Source organism: Lissotriton helveticus, chromosome 9 (assembly GCF_964261635.1).
Source record: "Lissotriton helveticus chromosome 9, aLisHel1.1, whole genome shotgun sequence".
NCBI classification, from domain to species: domain Eukaryota; kingdom Metazoa; phylum Chordata; class Amphibia; order Caudata; family Salamandridae; genus Lissotriton; species Lissotriton helveticus.
Window position 1 is genome coordinate 399,490,163 of NC_136070.1, and position 24,841 is coordinate 399,515,003.

Sequence of the window (24,841 nt, forward strand, 5' to 3'; positions counted from 1 at the left end):
TACCTGGGGGAGAGATTAGGGGTTCGGAATATGTTAAAATTCTTCAACCTTGGTTCCCTCTGCAGAAAATCGCAAGTCATAAAATGCTTTATCAAACACTAACCCACCACCCACCTCCTAAATTAGGCCTGTATTTTGAATTCATGTGTTATGGATTCAGGGCAAGTCCCCAACCCTGATATGGGTATTCTTTCATTGTTCCTTACCAAAAGTATTAATCCCAGTGTGTTCTTGGAACCTGGTCCTCTGCAACGTCTTGTCATCTACGTTATCCTAGCCATGCTATTCTCCCAGGAGGTGTGCAAACTGATTAGTGTTTACAAGTTTATTATTGTTTACAAACATACAACACAGTAGTTATGGCCAGATTATAGAGCCACACAATGATGAGATTGGAATGGCGGATAACAATCCTGCGCCCACTTCTATGATCCTATGTAAATCCAGCTCACAAGGTCAGCTCCCCCTTCAAATAATAGTCCCTGGTTTCTAGTGGGTTGATCCCTACTTGGGGATCGCCCTCCTGCTGCGATCCCAAAGCAAGGATCCACTAGAGAATGGTACTAATAGAAAGGGGAGATTCTCCCCCTTTCAATGACACCTCTCCCTTCTGAATTGGTGCTCGGGCTGAGATATTCCCCCTGGCTCCGACCAAGTTAATTTTCTCAGAAATTATGTCAGCTCGCCATGATCATCATTTCAACCAAAGAAAAGAATCCTTCTGGTGCTCACACCAGAGAAGAAATTTCCTGCCACAAGTGCTGGACATACTCGGAGTCTTCCATAGCACCAGTGCTCAGGTGCTTTGGATGTCTCCAGTACGCTCATAGCACATAAGCGGCTAAAGAAGACTGTCCATGAATTGGGCGCAGCCTGCAGCCCTTAGTGAAGTGGTCAAAGTTATGCAAGAATGGACAGTGCCAAAGGAGCTCCACATGTTAAAGTTTGCTTATGTGCCACAAGATGCACTGCCACCAAACTATATGCATGTCTCTCTTCATGATAATACAGTGCTTAACGATAATGTTAATGACTATTGAAAATGGTTAGTGTTGATTGCTATTCCTGTAGCATGCTCGTCTCTTCCTGGAGCACCAACTCTTTTTATATCAATTGTCTTTTGATTTTTCTTATGGCTTTAGAAGCAGAAGAGGTGTTTATGATTGAGATGTATCGAGTAAGATGAGAGTTGAGGAGGAGCTAGATTGAGAAGACAAGTGAGGCTAGAGGGAGAGAAGAGTTTGGGCTAGAGAGAGATTGGTAGAATAGGAAACAAAAGGAAATGTGTTGCATGATTCAAACTATGGAACCAAACAACTTCAGTGACCTCAAATTTCACATCTAATTTAATCTTGTGATCTGGGGAAATGATTTTCCTCCTATGAAAGTTTCCTAATATCTCAGCATTCACAGACTGTAGCAGGTTTTATACATTGAATATATAAATAATCAATTCAAGCAATCCATTTATCACTTTTTGGTTTTCCTCCGTGAGATACCTTAAGGGCGTCGGTTATGCCCAGATGTGGGTCCCATACTCACTATGGTATCGGACTCATGCTACACTGTACTGATAAGGTCGAAATAGGCTGGAACCAATCTGCTGTTGCCTGCGTTCCCGTTTATAGGGGACCGGTCTTACAGATTGGGGTGTACTTTTCCTATTGGATGAGGATCAATGCTTATTTGCATATAGCTGGTTCCTGTCTGAGGAGAGACACTGGGCAAAACAATTATGCACTGCAGTGCTTCCAAGAGAATTTACATGGGGCTGAGATTCATTTTACAAATCCACTCTCACATTTTTTGTTTATTTCATTAGGGAAAGAAAGCTAATTTCACTCCTCAAAGTGGTTTCCTATTTTTAATTTATACCTATGTGCCTTGAGTACTTTTATTGCCAGAGTACTGGAAGAGGAATCTTTTTTTCCTGTTGCATAGAGCGTCAGAGAAGTCTGTAATTGGTCATTCTTTGCAATATGAAATGTGCTGAGAAAATGGGATTTACAAGGAAAAAGTGTTAATTATATGTTTGAAACAGCCTGGGAAACACTTAAAGGGAATGCCGATCTTTTGTATGCATGTGCAGATAGCGGTAACAAAGAGACAATTTCCTAAAGATGTATATTTAATGCATTTTGTTGCATTAAATGCTTTATAGTATTATACTATATCTTTGTTCTACCATTCCAGACTCTCAAAGAAGTGCTGAGGTTGTACCCAACAGCTCCTGGCACTTCACGCCGGTTAGAAGATGAACTAATCATTGAAGGAATCAGAATTCCTGCTGATGTTCCAATCATTGTAAGTGCCATCACTCTGTCTTTACAACAAGAGCACTAAACTGTGACATCTTTATGAATTTCAACATTTTTAAATGTTTAACCTTTAAAGATTTTCAGGCCCTCTCCTTACACAATCTTAAGGTCCTAATTTAAAAAATGTATAGTAAGTAAATGTTTTGTGGTGCTCCTTTTAAACATTATGGTCATTAGTTATAATCAGACATGGATCCCAGCAACACATCTTAGCTTTCTTAATTTTTTAGATCAGTTTCTACTTAATGGAATGTCCCTGATCTTGACACAGTTCGCATATTTGTCAGAAACTGGTCTGACTTGGAAAACGGTAGTTGTTTCCTGATGGATTTTTGGTATGCAAAGTTGTATCCTTGAATGGATAAATGTGTATGTTAGTTAATAGCCCTCTAACATAGGCTCACTTTAACTACCGACCCCTTAGACATCTGGTGTAACTGCAAGACTTATGGGTTTACAATAGCACCTTAATTCGCCCTTTGTTTAAAAAGGTGTATTTCACAGTTGCCCTGATCAATACATTTCGAGACTTTCTGAATTGTATTTTGTGGAGAGGTAATTTTCTTCCTTACCCTGACCAAGTACTTTAACGTTCTGCTTGTTCAAAGTTGTGACCTCCTCATTTGAATGATGAATTATCCAATGTTCCTCTAACCGGGCAGTTGCTTACATTGTTAGACTGCAAATTCATACATTTACAGAATCTATGTCTTTCACCCATTCCCAAAGAATATCTCTCACTGTTCCCTCTTTCAACAACCCTCTCCAAAATACTTAGGGGCCGGTTATGATGTCGAGCGGACTTGAGTCTGCCTGATATCCTCTCGTAAATGGGACCGACCAACCGCTAGTCAGCAGTCCTGCCCTCCTCATTAGGATGCGATCGAACACTGTTCTGTCGCATTCCAACATTTCCCTATGGGAGCATGCTTTGCGGCTGTAAACCGGCTGTAATATATGCTACATAGGAAAATGGGAGGTGTCATTCATCCCTGCACCCCGAGTCTGTTAATTCATCTTTATGATGGGAACTTTGCCCATGTTTGCTGGGGAACTCGGGTCCAGGTGGCCAAACGCTTTTTGATCAATAAAGGTGTTCGCCAAGGATGTGGACTCCCACCTTATTTTCATTATATATTAGTGATGTTGTCTAGCATCTTTCCTTCTATTCAACTCACGGGTTGGGGAAAAACCCTATATTACTTTTTGCGAATCATACTCTGCTGATATTAAAAACTCCTAGTCATCTCCAAACAAGTGTTAAATCACTTTTAGGATTTTTTCTCTGTCTGCGGTATCAAATAAACACTGCAAAGATAAAGCTCATGGCCTTCAACAAACATAGATCGTTTAAAGGCAGGTTATCACTGGGTGGTACACAGCTCCAAATTGTTGGGTTTTTAGTCAAGTGGGTATTACCATTGCTTTGAATGAGGCATGTAAACCCCAGATAGAACTAATGGCTCACAGGCAGTTAACAGAAGTCACTGCAAATTAGCATAGCAGATCCTTCACTAACACAATTGCTCCGGTATTACAAATAGATGACAGCAAGGATGTCAGTTCTGTTCTTTATGGCACCTAGTTGTGGGAGCTCTCTAAACTGGACTCGTTGTCTATCTCAGAGAACTGATTTCTAAGGAATGTAATCAGTTACCCCAAAGCAACACAATTTAACACTTATTGATGGATACGGGCAAGCTAACCTGGCAGACTGAGCATGGCATCGTCTTCTACTGTTCTGTAGGATATCGTGTCTACAAAGAGAGCGATCTCAGTATGCCCTGGCTCTCAGGGACATGATGGAGGCAGTCAGATTCCACAAAATACCCTGGCTAAAGCAAGTCCAAATGCTATTGCAGGCCAAAACCTTGAAAATGTTGGAGATAATATTAACTCCACACCATTGCTGACTGCCAATTTGATAAAGAAACAATACTGGCATTGGGTTGTCCACAATGCTTTAAGTGCAAGCCTTCATTACTACTTAGTTAGATAATTTGTTTTTACTTTAAGTGCAACTCTAAAACAAAAACTGTATCTCCAATTTAGGGTTGTTATGCTACCCCTTAAAACGTTTAGTACACGCTCTGCTCTGGGTGATGATTCTTCATGCCCCGTTTGATACACCTCCCATGAAACAATGGGTCATGTCTTATTTGCAAGACATGGATTAAAGCAGTTTGTAGGCTACTGTGCACAACAAGTAACCTAGTCGCTTAAAGAATCCTAAGATCAGATCCAAATATGGTTTATGCCTGTACAGTTGCTAAGTTTCGGGGGAAAATGTGGGTTATGAGAGCCAAAGTTATGACATCTGCTGTTCGCTCCTGATATCTGTTTGTGTCAAAATATTATTAGATATGGACAACATTCTGTAGTATCTAGCATGAGAAGTATTGATACCTAATATCAACTCTCTTTTATAACTACCTATCGGTCACCATCCAGACTAGCACTGAATATGGGCCGGATTCAGGTCTTTCACCTGTTGGTTCCTTTTATCTTTCTTGTATTTGTGACCACTTTAACGTATGCATTTTATGATGTGTATATGAAATGACTTGTATGATGTATTTTTATCTTATGTTTTTATTGTTTTATCTGTAAATTTTTTTCACTGTGTACTATTGGAAGTATTTTCACACTTTTTCTGACAAATTGTGAAATAAAGTGATATTGATGATGAGTTCAACCTCGCAATAAAGGTCTGCGGATTGCTGGCTATTCCTTTATTGGTACCATCTTTGCTGCACTTGTATGAGTGCATTTTACATGTAGGGAGTGTATTATTGATGTGGCAGACAGTTGTAGGTTATGTATGAATGCAAATTAACTTTTTGCGACAACCATTGTCTGAAGCAGTGCACTTCTTTAACTAAGCAGATTTTCACCTGCATATGCAATACTTGAAAGACATGATACATGCACAAGGATCATCCAGCACATAAAAACGAGCAATTGCTTGAGTGTACAGTTGTCTAACCCCCAACTCTAGGGGTCCCTGAAGGCCAGCCTAAAAAAACATCCACCATTGTCTTCCCCCTCAGACAGAGTTAGACTGCAAGCTAAATGCAGACCTATAGAATCTAGTAATACACGCTCTAAACTGCATCATGCAAGCCTGATTAATAGTCATGCTCGCCCCTCTCGAGAAGTAATTGAGGTGCGCCATCAGGGGTGGCAGCTCGCATGTACTTTGCACTGCACACCAAGTGCACATAAGAGCCAGAGTGGCCTGCATTGACAGATTGGATAGGTGTAGAGGACTCTGCAGGGGAAAATGTTTCCAACATTTCTTCTGACCTAGTATTAAGCCTGGAGGTAAGCTCGACAGTTTCCACCCAAGGTATCAAGAATTTTGACGGGTGGTGGGTGTGGAACAGGAGTCCAAGGAGCAGCAACACTGTCACCTGTTTTTTCATCAGCGATGAAATTCCAGCTGACTGAAGAACTGAGGGATGGATGTTGAAGGCTGAATCTTGATGCATTCTGGAGGCTTGGAGGATGACTTGGGAGATCATTGAATCCTGGTTGGCTGAGTTATACGGCCAGGCAGGAACCACCATTCTAGTCAGGGTAAGCTAAGTACACACTAATAGATAGCCTTTGCTCACCCTCTGATAGCTTGGCACAAAAACTTCAGGCTTATCTAAAGAGGGAATATGCAAAGTATTTGTGCAACACACACAGTAAATGCACCACAGAAAGACTCCATACAGGTTTATAAAAATAGATTAATATATTATAAGCAAAACAAGACCAACGTGACAAAAATCTAATAAGTATAAGTTAAGAAATGAATTTTTAAATGATAAACAGAGTTCTAGTGCAGAGAAACAATAAGCGCTTATGTCGTCGTGCTGGACAGGGACAGTCACAAGTTCGGGTCCACCATGATGGAGCATGGGCCGGCTACAGGGGCACACTTGGGCATGCTGAAACCAGTACCTTGGATCCTGGGGTGCAATATGCCCGGTGAGGCTTTGCGGGGCTTCCAGGCATTGATTCCCTGGAGCTCTTAGCTGTGCAATGAGGCTTTGTGTGGCATCGTATCATCCGACGTCAGTTCTGGGAGGTTGTGCAGTGAGGCTTTGCATTGTTCATGTCTGTTCTATTGATGCAAGTATCTGGGTCTACTTCCAGTGAACCAGGTACAAGAGCAGGGTTAGAGACTTTGATATCCCAGAGTCTTAAGCAACAGTAGGCAAGCTAGCAAGTACTTGGAGCACACTTAGAGAAAAGAAGGCAGAGTCCAGCTCTCCTTCAGCAAAGTCAGAGAGCAACAGGCAGTAGGACAAGAAAAAGAAAACAGACTTTTCAGAGCAGCAGGCCAGTTGAGTCCTTTAAGCAGCACAGCAATTCTTCAGGCAGAGCTTCAGTTACAATTCCACTAGTGTCTGATTTTAAGGGGTCAGAGACCCAGTACTTATATACAAAAGAGCCTTTGATGTGGGGCTGACTTCAAAAGCAGCTCTCTGAAGTGCACATGTATCCCTTTTAACCCAGTCCTGTCTGTGAGTCTATCTGTGGGGGGTGATCAGTCCTTTCTGTTCGGACTGGACTCTGTTTATTCAAGTAAATTGTTAGCCCCCCCCCCTTCCATTATCCAGAGGCAAGGCCATCAGAATCTAAAGGGTATAGATGGGTACTTAGACACACATATCCTTCCTGTGGGTCAGTAACTGTGGCATAAAATTTCCAAATCTATTGTGTTATCCCAGACTTAATAACGTGGGCTTAGGAATCTGTGGACTTACCAGCATGGTAGGTACATGGTAAGGGTTGTAAGGAACCGGACGCAAAAGTTAAACGTCAACACTGCCGTTGTTGATAGCAATCTGGCCAATATGCACTTCTTAGATGATCATTTTTAGACTTCTATGCTAGTTTGGTCATGGCTCTTAAAGCCAATTTCATTGAACCTTTTATCTGTCTAGCAATTTTTAGGAGAATGGACTTTAAAATTGATATCTTGCACTTTTCCATGGCTCCTATTGCACCTTACTGTTCGCACTGTGCGCCAGATTTCATATTACTGCTTATAGTATCATGGAAACATTGTAATTTTTAAATGAGTTTTAATCAACTCTATCATTACAAAATGGGTTGTTTTACATCTTTTGTACAGGTGCTTTATTATGTAGCTGATTGCAAAGGTTTTTATTAATCAAGCAATAAAGATATTACTTACTTAATATCCTTCCCGTGTTGTGGCTGTCTAGAGGGAATGCCAAAAGTGTAGCTGTCTCTCAGCCCAGATGTGTATTAGAATAGGCTACAAGGCACACGGTTATAAGCGCAGAAAAAATGTCTACTTTCTAAAAGTGTCATTTCTAAAATAGTAATACCAAATTCAACTTTACCAGTAAGGAGGATTTGTAATTACCATTCCAAACAAATGAAACATGAAAAAACTAATCTCTACTTTGATCAGGAATTACAGCTTAAATTATTAAGGAATTCCCAAAGCTAACATACAAGTGGAGTAGGCCTCGCAGTAGTGAAAAACAAAATAGGCTTTTTGTCACTACCAGGACATGCGAAACATACCAGTGCATGTCCTACCTTTCATTTACACAGCACCGTGTGTAGAATTCCAAAAGAAGAACAAAGTACAGAAAGTGAAAGGTTGAAGTTTAATGTTCAGTGGCATAGTACCTTACAGCATCAAGCAGACAAGTCATCTGGCAGAGTTCCAGTTCTGTTTAGATCCCCCTTCCAGCTGGCATGTGCCAGAAAAAATAATATACACAATATTTACAGGGAAAGGGACCAGGGATAATTATATACAGATACAACACTTTGCCCTTAGGGCTGACTAGGGCCGACCTTAGGGGTGACTCATGTGTAATACAAGGGGACTTTTAAACTTGGCAAGTAGTTTTAAATGCCAAGTCAAAATGGAATTAAACTGCACATACAGGCCCTGCAGTGGCAGGCCTGTGACAGGTTTGAAAGGCTACTTCTGTGGGTTGCACAATCAGTGCTGCAGGTCCACTGCATTTAATGTACCAGCCATGGGTATATGATATACCACTTTACAAGGGGCTTACAAGTAGATCAAATATGCCAAACAGGTGTGAACAAATTAAACCATATTTGGAGGAGAGAGAACAAGCACTTTAGCACTGGTTAGCAGTGGACAAGTTCCCAAAGACCTAAGGCCGAACAAAATAAAGTTAAAAAAGAGGGGGAGGAAGGCAAAACGTTTGGGGTGACCCTTCAGAAAGGGCCATTTCCCAACATGCCCCTATAACCTCCAGAATTTAAGGACACTCTGTGGCTCTGTGAGGTTTGTCTGAGGGCTTTTACAGTTTGTTTAATGTTCCTCTTCACACAGAATACCGTCCTTGTCTCATTTAAATCATGTAATGGATGAAAGAGCTGGTAAAATGTATTCTTTGTGACTCCAAGGAAGTTGTGGCAGGGAGTTTATTTGTTCCCACCTATCTATTCCTTTTTCTTTTTTTATAAGGTTCCACGATGTCCACAGCAAATTGTGCACAAGTGACATGGAAGTAATCAGTTTTCCCTTTAGTGTCTCAGGTTTAAAGCTAAAAGGGCCTTTTCCTCCAAAAGGACCTCTTACCCCACTCAGAGGCAAAATAGTATCCCAGAATAATTTAAATAATTTATGCAGGGCATAGGTGAGACCAGAGAGGGAAAACGGAACACAAAATGGTGTAGCACATAGTGCTTTATATCAGCAATGTCATATAACGCAACACTTACCAAACCTCGATAATATAGAGAATGAAATCCAGGGCTAATCTCCTCGATCAACACAGTATCACAGGAAAGCCAAAGCTCCTGCAAGATTACTGTCCCCATTGGCCCCTAAGAAACTCAGACTTGTAGATGGTGTTGACTTCTCAAATGTATAAACTTCTCAAGCAAGGGCCAGCCTCAAGAAGACTGCTCTATCTATCCATGAGGGAACTCAAAGACTGAAAAGAATATTTGCAATCGAGAGAAAGGTGCAGAGGGCAAGGACAGTTTAACCCAATCATAGGCACACTGACCAGAAATGAAGACACACCTAGCCTCTGCAGGGAAGGATCTCCAAGGGCAGACCATGCAGATGGCCATGCCATTCTAGGAAAAGGAAGACAGGTTCTGACTAACTTTTTCTCAGAGGACTTCTCCCACAAGGGCTGTTCTTACTGGGTTGTTTTAATACTGATCTTTGTCCACAAGCATACAACAGCTGGCCTCAATAAGGGTCCAGATCAGTGAGAGTTCAGTAACACTACATCTTCTGTTAACGTTCAAACCTCAGCTATAGGTACACCACTGGAGACAAAGGTTAACCTTCTAATGCAGACTGTGCTGAGCCAGACTTCAAACACAAGAAGAGGGGAATGTCCTATTGTAGGAAACCGGCTATTTCGGGTAGGCTAAGGCTGACGCCAAAGCCAGGCCGAAACCACCATTCCAGTCAGGGCAAGGAAGTCACACGCCAAGATAACCCCTGCTCACCCTCTAGGTAGCTTGGCACGAGCAGTCTAGGCTAAACTCGGAGGCGATGTGTAAAGCATTTGCGTCAGCGCACAACAGCAACAACATACTAAGTACACCACAAAAGAGACTCCACACACGGTTATATTAAAATAACTTTTGTATTGTCAAAACATATCAGATAGAAATTACACGTGTACATTGTGCCAACTGGCACGGCAATATTCACAAGGGATTATTTACAAGACAGGGCCACATGGGCCACTGTCTGAATCAACACTTTGCAGATATAGAAATACTTGTCAGTAATTAGAATAAAAGTATATAAACTTCACTGTAACACAAAGTAACAGTTATAGGTCACATCCAGTAACTACTGGGAACAGGTAAGTACCACCTACGCAACCCTAACCCCTTAGGAGACTGTCACGCAGGGGACCAGGACCTCACTAGGACCACCTGTACTAAAAAGAACAACCCCCTAAGTATCACACAGCATTTAGGGGTCTAAGAAAGAACACATTACCCATGATGCATAAATATACATTCTGAGGAGTAGTAAAGGAAAACACATAATGCATAAACCTACACATTCAGCGGTGTTAAGAATAAAGCACATGATGCAATAAAATTACATTCAGAGGTACCAGAATAATACAGTAGCGCAATAGTCACATGATGTCTAAAAACATTCAGAGGTGCAGGAATAAGACATGATGCAAGAAATCACATTCAGAGGTGCAAGAACCATACAATTGCGCAAAACCTACATAAGCCACCACCTGTGGCAGTCCCTAGGCCAACTGGCCTTGTTGGGGCTAGCACGCCCTGAGTCTCAATGTCAGGGGCCTAAACGATGCAGGGGCGCACTACTTGCTGGGCCCCTGGGAACACTCACAAGGGCCTAAACGTTGCAGCTGGCACTAAGTGCTACGCAGCTGGGAAGGCCGGGCACCTCTGTGCCATCTCTATCCCTCTCAGGGACTCACTCTCCATCTTGCGCCTAAACGGTGCAGCTGCCCACTAATTGCTGGGCAGCTGGAGATTCAAAACTGCGCCGGGGCCCTCATGGCCCTAGAAAAACACTGCGCAAAAGGTTGGAGCCACACAGGCTCTGAACAAATATGCCCCCTGAGCCTAGCAGGCTCTTAGGACAACTGTGGGGGTCGTTGGAGCCAAACAGGCTCTTAAACAGAACATGGCCCCTCTGAGCTTCTCAGGGCTCACGCACGTTGGGGCGACCCACTGCCAACTGGGGCCGCCCTAGATGCACCAAAGTCCATTGTGCCCCTACGAGCCTCAGGGCTCGCCAACAAGATGAGGCCCCTTGAGCCTCTCTGGGCTTCAGACTACGTTGGGGCGACCCGCTGCCAACCGGGGCCGCCCTGACTCTGTACCTCGACCGGCACCGCACGGAGCTTCCTCCCCCACAGCCCTTCACTCACCGACTCTGCTGCGGGGGGAGGGCTCCATCGTCGCGCCCCTCTCTGCGGCGTCCTCCCGGCGGCCGGCACCTCTCTCGGCGCCTAGCAGGTCCGGTCTCCCTCTCCACACGGGAGACCGGCGACGAGGCAGCCAGGCTTTTCCCTTCTCTCGGGGCTCCCTCTCGACCATGGGAGCCCCGCAACGGCCGCCATCTTCCCCTCTCTCCACACACGCGCCGCCCCAGCCTTTCTCAGCTTCCCGGGGCCGCCTCGACCAGCCAATCCCGTCGCGGCCCCGATGACGAGTCTCCTCTCCTCCTCCAATCACGGCCCGACAGGGGCCATGACGCTGCGCCGCACGGGCCTATCCCGTCGCGGCGTTGGTGAGGGGGCTCGGCTCTCTCAGCCAATGAGAGCGCGGCACCTTCGGTTCCTCAGGCGCTTCCAAGCCCGGGCGGCGGCGGTGAAAGGGAGGCAAATGCCGGGTGGGCACCGGCTTCTTTAAACAAAGAATAAATCGAGGTAGGCACTCGATCGGCCCACTCCATCAAATAAACAGGACACAATAAAGCGCTCCTAATCGCTATGGCCAAGGATAAAGCGCTCCTACGCGCTGGGGGGAAATCAAGCGCTCCATAGCGCTAGCAAACAGGCAGAGCACTCAGGGGGAAGCTCAGCGCCTCCAGGCGCTAGAAATCCAGTTCCAGCGCTATCCACAGGACAATGCAGCTCCTCCATGCTGCCAGAGCCCCAGAGCTTCCCAGGGGGGCAAAGCCAAGTCCCTTCATCCGCCCAGGCAGGGCAGAGGGGTCCCCCAGGAATCCAGGCAAGTCCATCAGGAGTCCAGGGGCTGGGCAGGACTCAGGGAGTCCCCTGAGCTCAAGCAGCAGCACGCCCCTGGCAGATTCAAGTCAGAAAACAAGAACAAATTGGAAGGGAACACAGCCCCTTCTTATACACAGAAAAGGCTTTGAAGTCTTTTGAAGTCTTTGTGTAAGCGAGCCCTAAGCCCTGGGTGTATCTGGTTTCCCTCTCCTGTCAGCCTCAGGTCAGAGGTGACAGTGGGCCATCCGGAGGGAGAGGCAGCAGGGTGGGCTGACAGGCACTGCCTGGTACCACCAGAGCTCTTCCCTCCCATCCGTGACAGCAGATGGGGGCCTTTCATCTATGGCTGACTCAGACCCCCCTCCTCCAGGGCCCTGCAGACCCCGTCCTACTCACCAGACAGTCCATCTACCAGCAGGCCCAGGCACATCAGCCAATCACGTGCCAGCAGACTCACTACACAATTATGCCAACTTCTAAAAGTGGCGCTTCTAGACTAGACACAGCCATGCCGCATATACCATTCTGCAGCATTCCTTACCACGAGTTCACACATATCAAACTCGACCCTGCACTCCCCATGCATCAGGAATCTACCATGGCCAGACATATTCCCCATTCATTCCTATGGGAGGGCAGGTCACTCACCATCCATACACAGAGAGCACACGCACTTTACACTGTACCACAGTGAAAAAGTGCGCAGAGGCCTAAAATCACCAATCCAGGTTCCAAAAACAGGCTAGGAAAGAGCAAAAAGTCACGGGGTGAACCTGCCCAAAGGACCAGGTCCAACACCTATGAATCCATGCAGCCTCCTCCCGTAGGAGTGCATAGTCAGCCGTTGGTTTTCTGCGGCAATGCCCACTCCTAAACAGATGGGTAATCATGACCAAAGGGGATATTTTCATGTGGGGGTTCTGAGACTGAGAAATATTCATCTTAATCACAGTTATGCCTCTTTACTTTTATATTTAAAATTGATGACCCATTGTGTTGGATCAAGAGCAGCAAGTTGTAATATTTATTCATATTCAAATTTTTGTATCTATGCACAAAGGATCTGCAATAAGATCCCTGAGTCCCAACGCTGCTTCAATGCTGAAAAGAGTTGAACTTTCACCTCTTTAATGAACAATACATCATGGTGCATTAACCATCCTCAACTCAGCTTTCTCTCCTGGTACTCAACAACTGTAAACTTTCCTTGACCATGTACAGAGCTCTGCTGCCTATAGAAATACCATATACATACAAATACATTTATTTTCTTCACTGAACAAGTAGGCCCAAGCCCTTGCAGCACAAACTCTTTGGCTATCATTTTAGACCAGAGCATAGATCTGTGAAAGAGGATTGTCTGCCTTTAATGCAAAATTTGTATCCTTATTTATAGGTTGTTTGAATAGTAATGCGGGATCTATTATTGTAAAGTCTTTACTATTAGGGTAAACGCTCTAAGGAAAAGCAGTGAGCTCAGCTTGCATTACTGACTACTGATTTGATTATAAAAATGTGTATAATTATTCCAAAATGTAACAGTCTAGGGCTGTTTGTAATCCTTCCATATACCCCATGATTATGTGCAAATACATGCAGAAACCCAAATGTGAGGCTGATGATTATTGGCTTTCAAAATGAAATGTTCCCTAAAAAATGTGAAACTTGAAAGAAGATGTTGAGCTTAACTGTTGTGTAAATTTAGACACCATTTCTCTGAAGCATCCTTTAGTAAAACAGGTTTGATGCATGGCAGTATGGCGAATAAGCTTAAAGACATTCTGGGCAATATGACAAGTCAGGAGACCGATTCAAAAAGAAATTCACAAAAGTGCAACCCACAGGTATATGCTTGTATTGTTGGAGATTTACGCTTTTGAGGAATTCACAAGAATTTACAAAAGTAGCCCTGGAAACCGTACTCCTAGCAAACGTTTGTGAATTCCATTATCTTATGAGCAACTACACGCGTATATTTGTTCAAAGCAAAATCTGCCAAGTGATTGCAAGTTCAATTTCTCTACACCCTCTTTTTTCCTCAAGCTGAAAAATGATTTACACTTCCCATGTCAGGGGTAAGTTTCCAAACTTTGCCAGTGAGGTAAGAGATTGGAGAAGAGTTGGTGAACACCCTTAAACATGTAGGTTTGTGGTTGTGCACCAAGTCCTAGGGCATTCCAACTACTGCTTCCGGCCTATTTACAGCCCATATATGTAGAGTTGCGGAATGGTGGCAAAATCAGTTTTTGTATACAAACCTACTAAATGAACCCTGGCATAATTGATGAAGCTATTATCAGACATCTGATATAATAAGAACACTGCCATAGATTGTCACTTCATAGCAAAGAACGAACTGGGACAAGTGTATTTATTTTACAAGAGTAGAAGGTTTCTTAAACAAAGAGTCTCTTGGACAAGTAACTATTTTAGAAAATTCCACATCCCTGCTATTTTATGTTATGTTAATTATTGTTGTGTTTCATTATGTTATGTTGGTTGCTTTTAAAGTGTATAAGGTATGTCAAGAAAAGGTCTATTGAAAAGGCTTACCAATAATGATTAAATTGGAAATGATATGCATGCATTTATTTACAGCTCAATGCATATATCATGGGCCGGATGGACAAGCATTTCAAGGACCCACTCACCTTCGACCCAGATAGATTTCATCCAGACGCCCCAAAGTAAGTATTTTGCCAAACATTGAGAACTGACTCCAATGTTCTAGACATTTGTATAGATCCTATTGCATATGTTTATGTTTATGTTTAAAGATTTCTAAAGCGCATGGCTGCCCGTGAGCGTCCCAGCGCTAATGATAGTAACAAGCGAGAGCAGATGGGAGAAAGTTACGGGTACAGCCAGGTCTTTAGAAGTTTACGGAAAGGAAGGAGATTGGGTTGAGCACGTATGTCCAGTGGAAGTGAGTTCCACAATTTGGGAGCATTATACGAGAAGCGACGGCCTCCGGATCGAGCCCTCTTGATCCTGGGCGTCAAGGTCAGATGGAGGTTCGTAGATCGGAGGGTTCTGTTGGTAGTATAGGGGACGATGGGATCTTTGAGGATAGGTGGGGCCTTGCCATACAGTATTTTGTGGGTTGGACAGAGGGCCTTGAAATGCACTCTTTCAAGTACTGGCAGCCAGTGAAGTGCTCTAAGGGCCGGTTTGGCCGAACAACGATTGTTGGTGTCTGTGAGGATCCGGGCAGCCGTATTTTGCACTACCTGGAGTTTGGCTGTCACTTTCTTAGGTGCTCCGAGGTAGAGGGCATTTCCGTAGTCCAATCTGGACAATATTAGACTCTGGACTAGGAGCTTCCTAGACTGAAAGGGAAGCAGCGGTAAGATTTTACGGGCGGTGCGGAGGAGACCATAGCAGGCTCCGGCCGTTTTCCTTGCTTGGGTGTTCAGAGTGAGCTCCTGGTCCAACCAGATCCCAAGGCTTTTGAATTCAGATTTAGGAGTTGGGGATGGACCCATACAGGGAGACCACAGGGTCTCTGGACGGAAATGGGACTGGTTGCCCATCACCAGTATCTCCGTCTTATCTATCATATTTATTGTTGATGTTGTAGGACATGCTGTTCTGCCTGTTTAGATATTATGAAAAAATATATACAATTCAATGAGGCAATATTAATCATGAAAGCCCCAAGATAATTTTATTGATATATTTTTATGTATTTGTATTTTTTATCTAATTATTTTTATACATTAGTTATTGCTTCTTAGGCATGAGCAGCATAGTTGACACCCACTTCATTTTTAGTTTGAAATTTTTTTTTGAATATTGCGCTGTTCTTCCAAGTTTGGGTGGTTATCTTTCAGTCAATATAAAAATTGTGAGTTTAATATTGAAATGGTGATTAAAGGCTTTCTGTTTAATTCACCTTTTACAATGGTACTTTTAGATGTGGAAAAAGCTTTTCACTGTCTATAATGGAAACGTATGCTGCTAGCTTTAAAATGTGTTTGGATATTTTTTTGGACAGCTATATTTTCAGTGATATGGTGAACCTAAAGTTAACTGTATGGTAACGCAAGTCTTTCAGCTCATTTTCATCTTCACTGAGTTAGTTACCTGTTAGGACTGCTCCCCTTTTCGTTATGAAGCCATAAGAATTTTCATTTGGATTTGTTAATGAAGCTAGAAACTTTCAAATAGAATCTTATTGGGGACAAATCAGAAATTTTACATTTGAATATGTATTTGTTAAAGTTATGTGAGATGAATTTAATGTTGTTTGGAACAGTTTCAAGATTAATTATCATGGTTTATGGTTTTGCACTTCAGTTAAGAATAAACTCCAAACTAATTTGATAATATTAAGAAAAAGATTTGCGATCATTTTGAGAGATGATTGCCTTTATTTCCTTCTTGGTAGGCACATTAGACAATATCAAAACGAAATTTGTAACTACATTTTAACTACTATTTTATACCATATCTCAGTATTACCTATAGACATAACCAGATCCTTTTTTAAGTATTAGTTTCACAATTTCCTTTACAAATATGCTTATTTTATAGTATATAATCTATAAACAATGAGCAATGGCAAAGATCCCTTACACACCGAACTTGGCCACTATGTATCAGTTGTCAGCGTAATGCTGTTAAAAAATCCTCAAATATCAAATTGGGTAAAGGAAAAAAGGAGGAGGAATTACATCCCATTAAAAAGCACTCAACATGAAATATTTTAATAGGGGAATATTGCCAATAAAAAAGAGATTTAATATTGCCAGAATATATTTCTCTGATATATACTCTATTCTACACTTGAGAAATATACATTTCCAGGCATTCTAATCGCAAATAGTCTTTGACCTCATTTTTATGTCAATTGCTTCTGCTAACTCCATATTTATATTGTTTCCACAATCATCCTCAGTAGATCGGCCTCAATAAACAACAAAACTCCAGCTACTCCAATAGCACCAATGTGTTTCGTCCCTATTAAGGACCTTCTCCAAGGCAATTATATCATTGTTTTTCATGTATGCCCCTTGCATCACCTGAACTACAACTGGATATAACTTGGAAGTGAAATTAGTTTTACAGGTATTCATTGACATATGTATATGTAACCTTTTGGTACAAGAATGGACAGAGCCAAGGCAAGTATATGGGCAAGGGGTTTATTCAAGTTACAAGAGTTCAACAGGTCTCTCCAGGAAACACAAAAAGAAAGGGTAGATAGCAGCTCCTCTGGTATAATCCTGGGGCTTCGGTTTCTCTTTAGCTCCTCCCTGGATTCTGACGTTCGTTGTCCAGCTCACCCACCGAAAAGCACAAAAGAAACAAACGTGGCTGTTAGTGCACAGCACTTATAAACAGATGAATTGGGGTTTGGGAAGTGAGGGAGTACGTTTCGTGTATTTATAGGTACCACCACCAAGGCTCAAGAGACCCGAGCGTGCAGTGAATCAGATACCTCCTACGGACCACCCGACTCCTTCCTACCCGGTCCCTCCCCGCTTGAAACTGAGCAGGTTACGCAAGCGGTTACGCACCTGTGGTAGCCACGCGTCCTCCTGCGCGTGGCTGGGCGGTAGGCGGTGTTGTTGGCCTCCTGGCTTCCCCAGCTCCTGTCCTCGCGGTGGTCCTTGCTCGGGGTTGACCTCCGGTTCCTCTTGAGTACTCGGGACCTCCGAGCTTCTTCTTGACGCAGCCTCTGGAATTCCGACTTCCTCTCGCTCTGCAGTGTCCGCGTTCTCCTCCGCATCGCTTCCGTCCGTGGCTGTAGCCGTCCTCCACACCAGCGCGCCGGCGTCTTCCTGATCCGCCCTTCTATGTTGCGAAGTCGCCTCTGATTGGAGCACCGGGGCCCCCGTCACAGAGGCGGGGCAGGCCGCCTCATAGGCGAGGCATGAATTAAAGGGGCCAGCCCAGTCCTGCATTGAAGAGGAAAAGTCCGTTACAGGACTGCAGCCTCTGACCCTCTGACAAACCTCCCCCCCTAGCTTTTCCCGGTCGGGGGAAAGAGGGTAGCGTGAGAAGTAATCTGCATTGGAGTGCTCAGTGCCCTTTCTATGGCTCACATCGAAATGGTAGGGTTGCAGGGAGAGGAACCATCGCATTATACGATCGTTCCTTCCTTTGTTCTGGTATAGCCAAGTCAAGGGGGCATGGTCAGTGATCAACGTGAAGCGGCGGCCCTCCAGATAATAGCGGAGTTTCTCGATGCTCCACTTCACGGCCAGACACTCCTTCTCTATCGTGGGATACACTGTTTCTCGGGGGAACAGTTTCCTACTCAGATACAGGAGGGGTCTCTCCCGGCCCTCCTCATCAGGCTGAGACAATACTGCGCCTAAACCAACCCCTGAGGCGTCTGTTTGTAAATAGAAAGGCTTGGTAAAGTCTGGGGTTGCCAATACTGGGGCTGAAGAGAGGACGTCCTTTAAGAGTTGGAGAGCAGTTGTGGCTTGAGGAGAAGGATTTTTGAACTGCACTGAAGTGGCTGTTTTCTTTAACATATCCGTTAGGGGGGCTGATAGTGAGGCAAAACGAGGAATGAAGCGGCGGTAGTACCCGACCAATCCAAGAAACGCCCGTAGATCCCTCCGGGTCGTAGGAAAGGTTTGTGCCTGTATTGCTCTGACCTTTTCCTCCTGGGGGTATAGTTGACCACTTCCCAGGACATACCCCAAATACTTGACACGGGTGAACGCGATCCTGGATTTTTTCGAATTTATGTGTAACCCTGCTTTCTCCAAGGCACCCAGTATGAGTTCGACGTGTTGTAAATGGGTATCCCAGTCTGGGCTGTGTATGACTATATCATCTAGATATGCCGCAGCGAACTGGGTATAGGGAGCCAATACTGTGTCCATAAGTCTTTGAAAAGTCGCTGGGGCTCCGTGTAACCCGAAGGGTAACACAGTGAAGTGGAACAACCCGTCTGGTGTTATGAAGGCTGTTTTTTCCTGGTCTTGAGGAGACAAAGGCACTTGCCAGTAGCCCTTGGTGAGGTCAATAGTTGTTATGTACTGGGCCTCACCAAGGCGCTCGATCATCTCATCAACCCTGGGCAGTGGGTAACCATCTTGTTTTGACACCCTGTTGACCCCGCGGAAGTCAATACAAAAGCGAGTGCTTCCATCGGGTTTTGGCACCAACACCACTGGGGACGACCAATTGCTTTTGGAAGGCACTATTATCCCTGCTTCGAGCATTTTCTTCACTTCCGATTGTAACAAGAGCCTTCTGGCCTCCGGTACCCGATAAGGTCTTTGTTTGACAACGACCCCAGCCTGGGTGGGTATATGATGTACAGCCATTGTTGTTCTGCCGGGGTGATCGGAGAATATGGAAGAATGTTTGAACATCTCATCCACGATCTCCTTCTTTTGTGTCTCTGATAGGTCCGGGTTTATCACGGCTTGATCTATGGTATGTGGAGCGGACACGGCTAGAGACACAGCTGCAGAGGGTCCGGGTGGTGGACCTAACCATTTCTTCAATATGTTAATATGATAGATTTGAGTCCGAGAAGGGGTTATCTGCAGTGCGTATGTGGTTCTCCCTATCTTTCTTACTATAGGGTAAGGTCCTTGCCACTCTTTGCGTAGCTTATGGGTGGACGTGGGAAGAAGAACGAGAGCCCAATCCCCAATGTCTAGTTCTCTCCATTTCTTCCCTTTATCGTAAAAGAATTTTTGTTTCGCCTGTGCCTTTTCTAAGGTGTCGTAGGACAAGGTCCTTAATTTGTGCAGCCTGTTCTTCAGTTGTTGGGCATAGTCCATCAACTCTTGTGCATCCTGTGCCCCCTCTTTTTCCCAACTATCTTTTGTTATCTCTAGCAGGGTACGGGGTTTCCTCCCGAACAACAGTTCAAAAGGGGAGGCCCCCAGGCTACTCTGGTGTTGGCTCCTTAATACGAAGAGGGCAAGGGGGAGCAGTTGATCCCACTGTTTTCCGTCCCCGGATAGAAGTTTCTTTAAGGTGGTTTTAATCAGGCCGTTGTAGCGTTCAACCAACCCGTCGGTTTGTGGGTGGTAAACGGACGTGCGCAGGTGTTTCAACTGTAACATAGCGCAGACCTGTTTCATAAGTCGGGAGACGAAAGGAGTTCCCTGGTCGGTGATAAGGTCTTTAGGGAACCCCATTCTGGAAAACAGTTCTATCAGTTTTTGGGAAATGGCGCTTGTGGTGGCAGCGCGTAAGGGAAACGCATCAGGATAACGAGTGGCATAGTCTACCACTACCATCACGTACTGGTATCCCCTATGTGACTTGGGCAGGGGTCCTATAATGTCAACACCTATCCTTTCAAAGGGCTTCCCGACAATTGGAAGGGGAACAAGGGGCACCCTGGGAGGAATGTAAGGGTTGCGTTTCTGGCATATTTGACACTCCTGACAGTATTTCTTAACTTGAGCGTACACCCCAGGCCAATAGAAGTGTTGCACAATGGACTCAGTTGTTTTTTCGGTCCCGGAGTGACCTGCTAATAGGTGAGCATGAGCGTAGAACATTGTAGTGTAGTTCCTATTATCCCAATAGGCTCTGCGCATTGGAATAATACCTTCAATAGTAAAGGCCTAGACCAGACGTTAACTAGGTCTACTACTGTCGATATTAGACTTAAAGTTTTGGGTTTGCCAGCTAGCTCAGAGTTCACTAGAAACTTTCTCGAATGTTCAGGAAGGAATTAACTTCCCTGATTAGACAAGAAGGGATTTAGTTTCTGACAACCATAGAACATGACAACTTTGCTCTCCCCTAATCAAGAGTGTATCTCGAGAGTCGTGTGAACAAAAGGCAATTTATTTTACTCAGTCAGTACGTGCATTCTTAGTCTCATCAGAGTGTAGAGAAAAGGAAGAGACGGGCGTGTTCAATAAAAAGGTGTTATTTATTGATCAGTCTCCTTTCTCATACAAGAGAAATGGATCGATATTATTGCAATACTTATAGCTAAGTAAAGTGCATACATTAAAAGCAATAGTATGAAATAATACTGTAAAAACATTGATATGGTTTCTAAGCCATAAGATGTTTTAAAATGAATAAAATATATTACATACACATATACATTTGACTAAACATACTCAACTGGTGTTTCTAAATACGCCTACCCCGTGTACCTGACCTAAGCCTAATACGTGGGCGGGAATAGAAAGTTACAGTTTAAGTTAAGTTTGTTTTTGCCAAGTGAATAACTAAAGAATTCTCTGCGAGGGGTTATTCAGTTCTGTACCTGGAATCTAGGTTGAATGAGGGATGGTATCTCTCTCTCTGGTCTCGATATTCCAGGCTGCCTGCGAGGGCTACCCGGAAGCGCCGGTGCTGGATTTCTCGGCAGGAGAAAGCAGCGCGTCTCGTTCTCAGCGCGTCAGGAAGGCGGGGCTGTGCCAGCGGGGTCTGCTCTGCTCTTCGCTTCGGCAAGTATGGCTGCTCCGTCTCGTCACCACCGCGTGTGTTTGCATAGGGCAATATCGGTAATATTTATACCTTTAAGGTGTCGAGATTGACGTAAGGATGGACATAGATACGTCAATAAGGATGTCATACGACTTGCTCGTTAGCACATTCTTTTGCTGAAGTTCTCGGTGAAATCAAAACAATGGCCGCAGGGTTTTGCCCAGGTTGTCATAGGTTTGATTTGTTATGAGAACTCCGTATGCCTTATCAGGGGCTGGAGGAATATCGCTTGTCTAATTAGATCGCAAGCGTTATGACCTAATCAGATAACACGTTCCTGTGCCGTAGTGTGACTGCGTCAGATAACGGTATCTGCATCATGGGGGTTTTCTGCCTCATGGGCTGACTGCTAGTTAACTTGTTGGTTTGTTTAACCAGAATAGGGTCAGGAATAGGGGGATCGATTCAGAACCTATAGGAATACATCACACCCACTCCACGCTAACTATGGACATATTTACTAATCTATGCATAGTAAAACATACTATAGAGTATAGTGTATACCTTACCACCCCAAAATACATAAATGCATTTTGAAATTGTCAAATATACGGAAAAAATGCAGTCATATGTATAGTATGCACTCAAGCTGTAGAATAATGCTAAAGTAATCACGCATTTGTATACATTATTGCTATTTTGTATATGAAAATTTACACATGAAATGGCTCTTAATACAGAAAAAAAAGTTCGAGACCATTTCATCACAGAATAAAATATTTATGAACATACCAGCGGGCAGCTAATGTCTATAAGCTATCTAAAATTAGAAATTTTAGTTCTCTAAGAATAGTTCTTACTTTAAGCAGAAGATAGTGTCCCGAAAAATATGCAAAATATTTTGGGGCTGCTGAAAAATTGCTGTCCGTGAACTGGAGGTAAAATTGTTCATGTGACTTTATTTTTAAAGTTGAAGGCCGAATTCAGGGAACGCCGTGTGCGAGCTTGCTCAAAAGTCTCCATTTCTGCTCTGGTGAGAACATCATATCATTTAGGCTTTCGAAAAAGCCGTCAACAGCTTCCTGGGAAAGTTCCACTAACTCGGAAAAAGGTGTAACCATGCATTCGTGCGCATGATTGTCTCCATTGACATTCTGATTCGCATTGCTGACAGAAGGTCGTACCTGATCGATGCTGCTTTCATCTTGAACTTCACTACCCCTTAATCGTAGTGGTGAAGCTTCCACGAATGCCGTCATCAGGATTGGTAGCCTTTGAGGGCAGCACAAAGCGTGAACCTTGATCGGGCTCAACAATGTTTCTGCATCCATTGGCGCATCCGATTGTAGCGTCAGACAGGTGTCTAACACGCATTCTTCTCCGCATAGCAGACACCTTAATACCGGTAAAACACATCTTTGCCACATTGGTCGAAATGATAGAAACCAAGTCATGTTCAGGTCTCTAAGCCGGGAGAGTCCCAGGATTTTTGATATCCGGTCCCGGTATCCAATGGCTAGGATTGTTTCTTCCCTTGTCGCAAGAGTTTTGTCTGTGACATGGGTTGCCATAACGAAAAATAAGGACTAAGAATAGGATTCCTGCAATTAGTCCCAAGATCAGGGGAAGTCCGCCAAAAATCGAATGGACGAAATCTGGAAAAATACCCAGTATGGCTTTGAATGGTGTTAATGCCATCGAAAATGCTGTCTTAAATACCTTTGAGACCCCATTGGTATCAGAAATATTTAAGATTTCATTCAGGATTTCTGCGAAATGTATGGGGGAATTAGTTGATAACAATGAATGTATCTCTGCAGTCGTCCTTGCGACTTGTAGATCATACGTTTCTTTTGATGACGTGAGCTTTGTAGGCGTCTGAAGAAGCACTGTTTTCATTCTGCTTAAAGTATCTATTCGAATAGAAGTAATTTTCAAATTGGGCCATGCCCTTGCCTCCCTGTCTGGAAAGGAGCTGGGGAACAATGAGCGTCCACAGCACTTGACCTTCGCAGTCGTAGTTACGAGATAAGGAGTCCCGGGCATAAGACTACAACATCTGCGATCTACAATAAGAATGTAACTCCCATTATAGAGTCTTTGAAAGAATGGTTCTATCTCTGTTGCAGGTGCGCCTTGCTGGTGACATGAAAGGTTGTATGAATTCCCTTCACAGGCTCCATGCAAACTAATTCCGTTACACAGAAGCGTGCCGCTTAGTGACATCGCACAATTATTGCCACTAAGAAACACTTTCTGTCCTTTATTACTGACACATGCATGTGAATAGGGCAGGTTCCATGTTGTTTTAGTGTACCCCTTTCCCAATTTCTCGTACATGCCAGCCTGTATATATTTTTGGCAGTATTGAAACCTGAAGGTTGAGATTGGAATATTTATTATCCCATGTATTATCCATTCACTGACAGGTCGTTCTGACATTGTCACTGGTAATCTTTCGAGTTTTTCAATGCTCAAGATTGTATAATCAGCACCCTTTTGTGCCATACTGACTTGTCTATCAGTAAGGTTAAAGATTTGGAATAGTGACGTTGTGTTGATTAAACGCCAAGGCACATAGCCTGAACGTAGATTTTGTAACGTCCAGCCAAGTTGTACAATAGAACGCAATTGAGACTGACCGTGTTGTAGCAACAGTAAGTCTTGCGATAATATGTCGATTGCTGAAGACACAATGCTGTCCAAAGAAAAAATTCTGGAGGACAGAGTCATTAACCCATTGTCCACTACAGAAAGTGATTTTTCCAAATTAATACGGTCAATTTCCCGTATTCTCTCTGCTGTTTCAATTTGAGTAACCTTCCAGGCCTCATTGTATGCTGCATATACAGAGGCTGCTATGAAACGTTTTTGACGCTGTTTGCGCGGTCCCATAATGAAATCACGCAAGTCAGCACCATCAGTAAGTAAAGTTAGGTGTTGCTTAATTTCTGCCAGTGTGGAAGTTTGTAGCCATTGAAGGCATAATTTGCCCACACTGTAGGTGGTTATTATCCCTGGGTGATGTCTTTGAGGATATCTAGGGTCTGGCCTGGTCATTTTGAACCCCTGTGTTTTGTTCAGGAATCTGTCTTGACAGTTATTAGTATCTGTGGGCCAGATCAACCACTGTTTCCAATCTGGATGTGTTCTGTTTTGGTTTAATACATAATTTACGTCTATCTCTTCATCTATAGAGCTATTGCTGCTCATTGTTGGCTTTGGAATAGACGGTTTATTTAAGTCTTTGATTTTGGCTAGGCCAAGACAGGTAGTTTGTTGAACAGTGTCATTTAAAAATATCATTTGTTCTGGGATCATGCAGGCTCTAAACAAAGATTCTATACCCTGTACTTGCCATTCTTTTGTACCCCAAACACTTTTCAATTCAACATTTTTGTCCCAATAATCAAAACCAAAGGTATTCATTTTTTC

At 43.7% G+C, this 24,841-nt stretch overlaps 1 protein-coding gene across 1 annotated transcript in view; it reads left to right on the forward strand.

Annotated features, from left to right (window-relative positions):
* The window catches only part of LOC144781362 (cholesterol 24-hydroxylase-like), a 272,481-nt gene that overhangs the window by 187,408 nt on the left and 60,232 nt on the right, over positions 1-24,841 (forward strand). The window contains exons 12-13 of the mRNA XM_078660153.1: positions 2,194-2,304; positions 14,627-14,715. Coding sequence (XP_078516279.1) covers positions 2,194-2,304; positions 14,627-14,715 — 200 coding nt within the window. The remainder of the gene's footprint in view (positions 1-2,193; positions 2,305-14,626; positions 14,716-24,841) is intronic.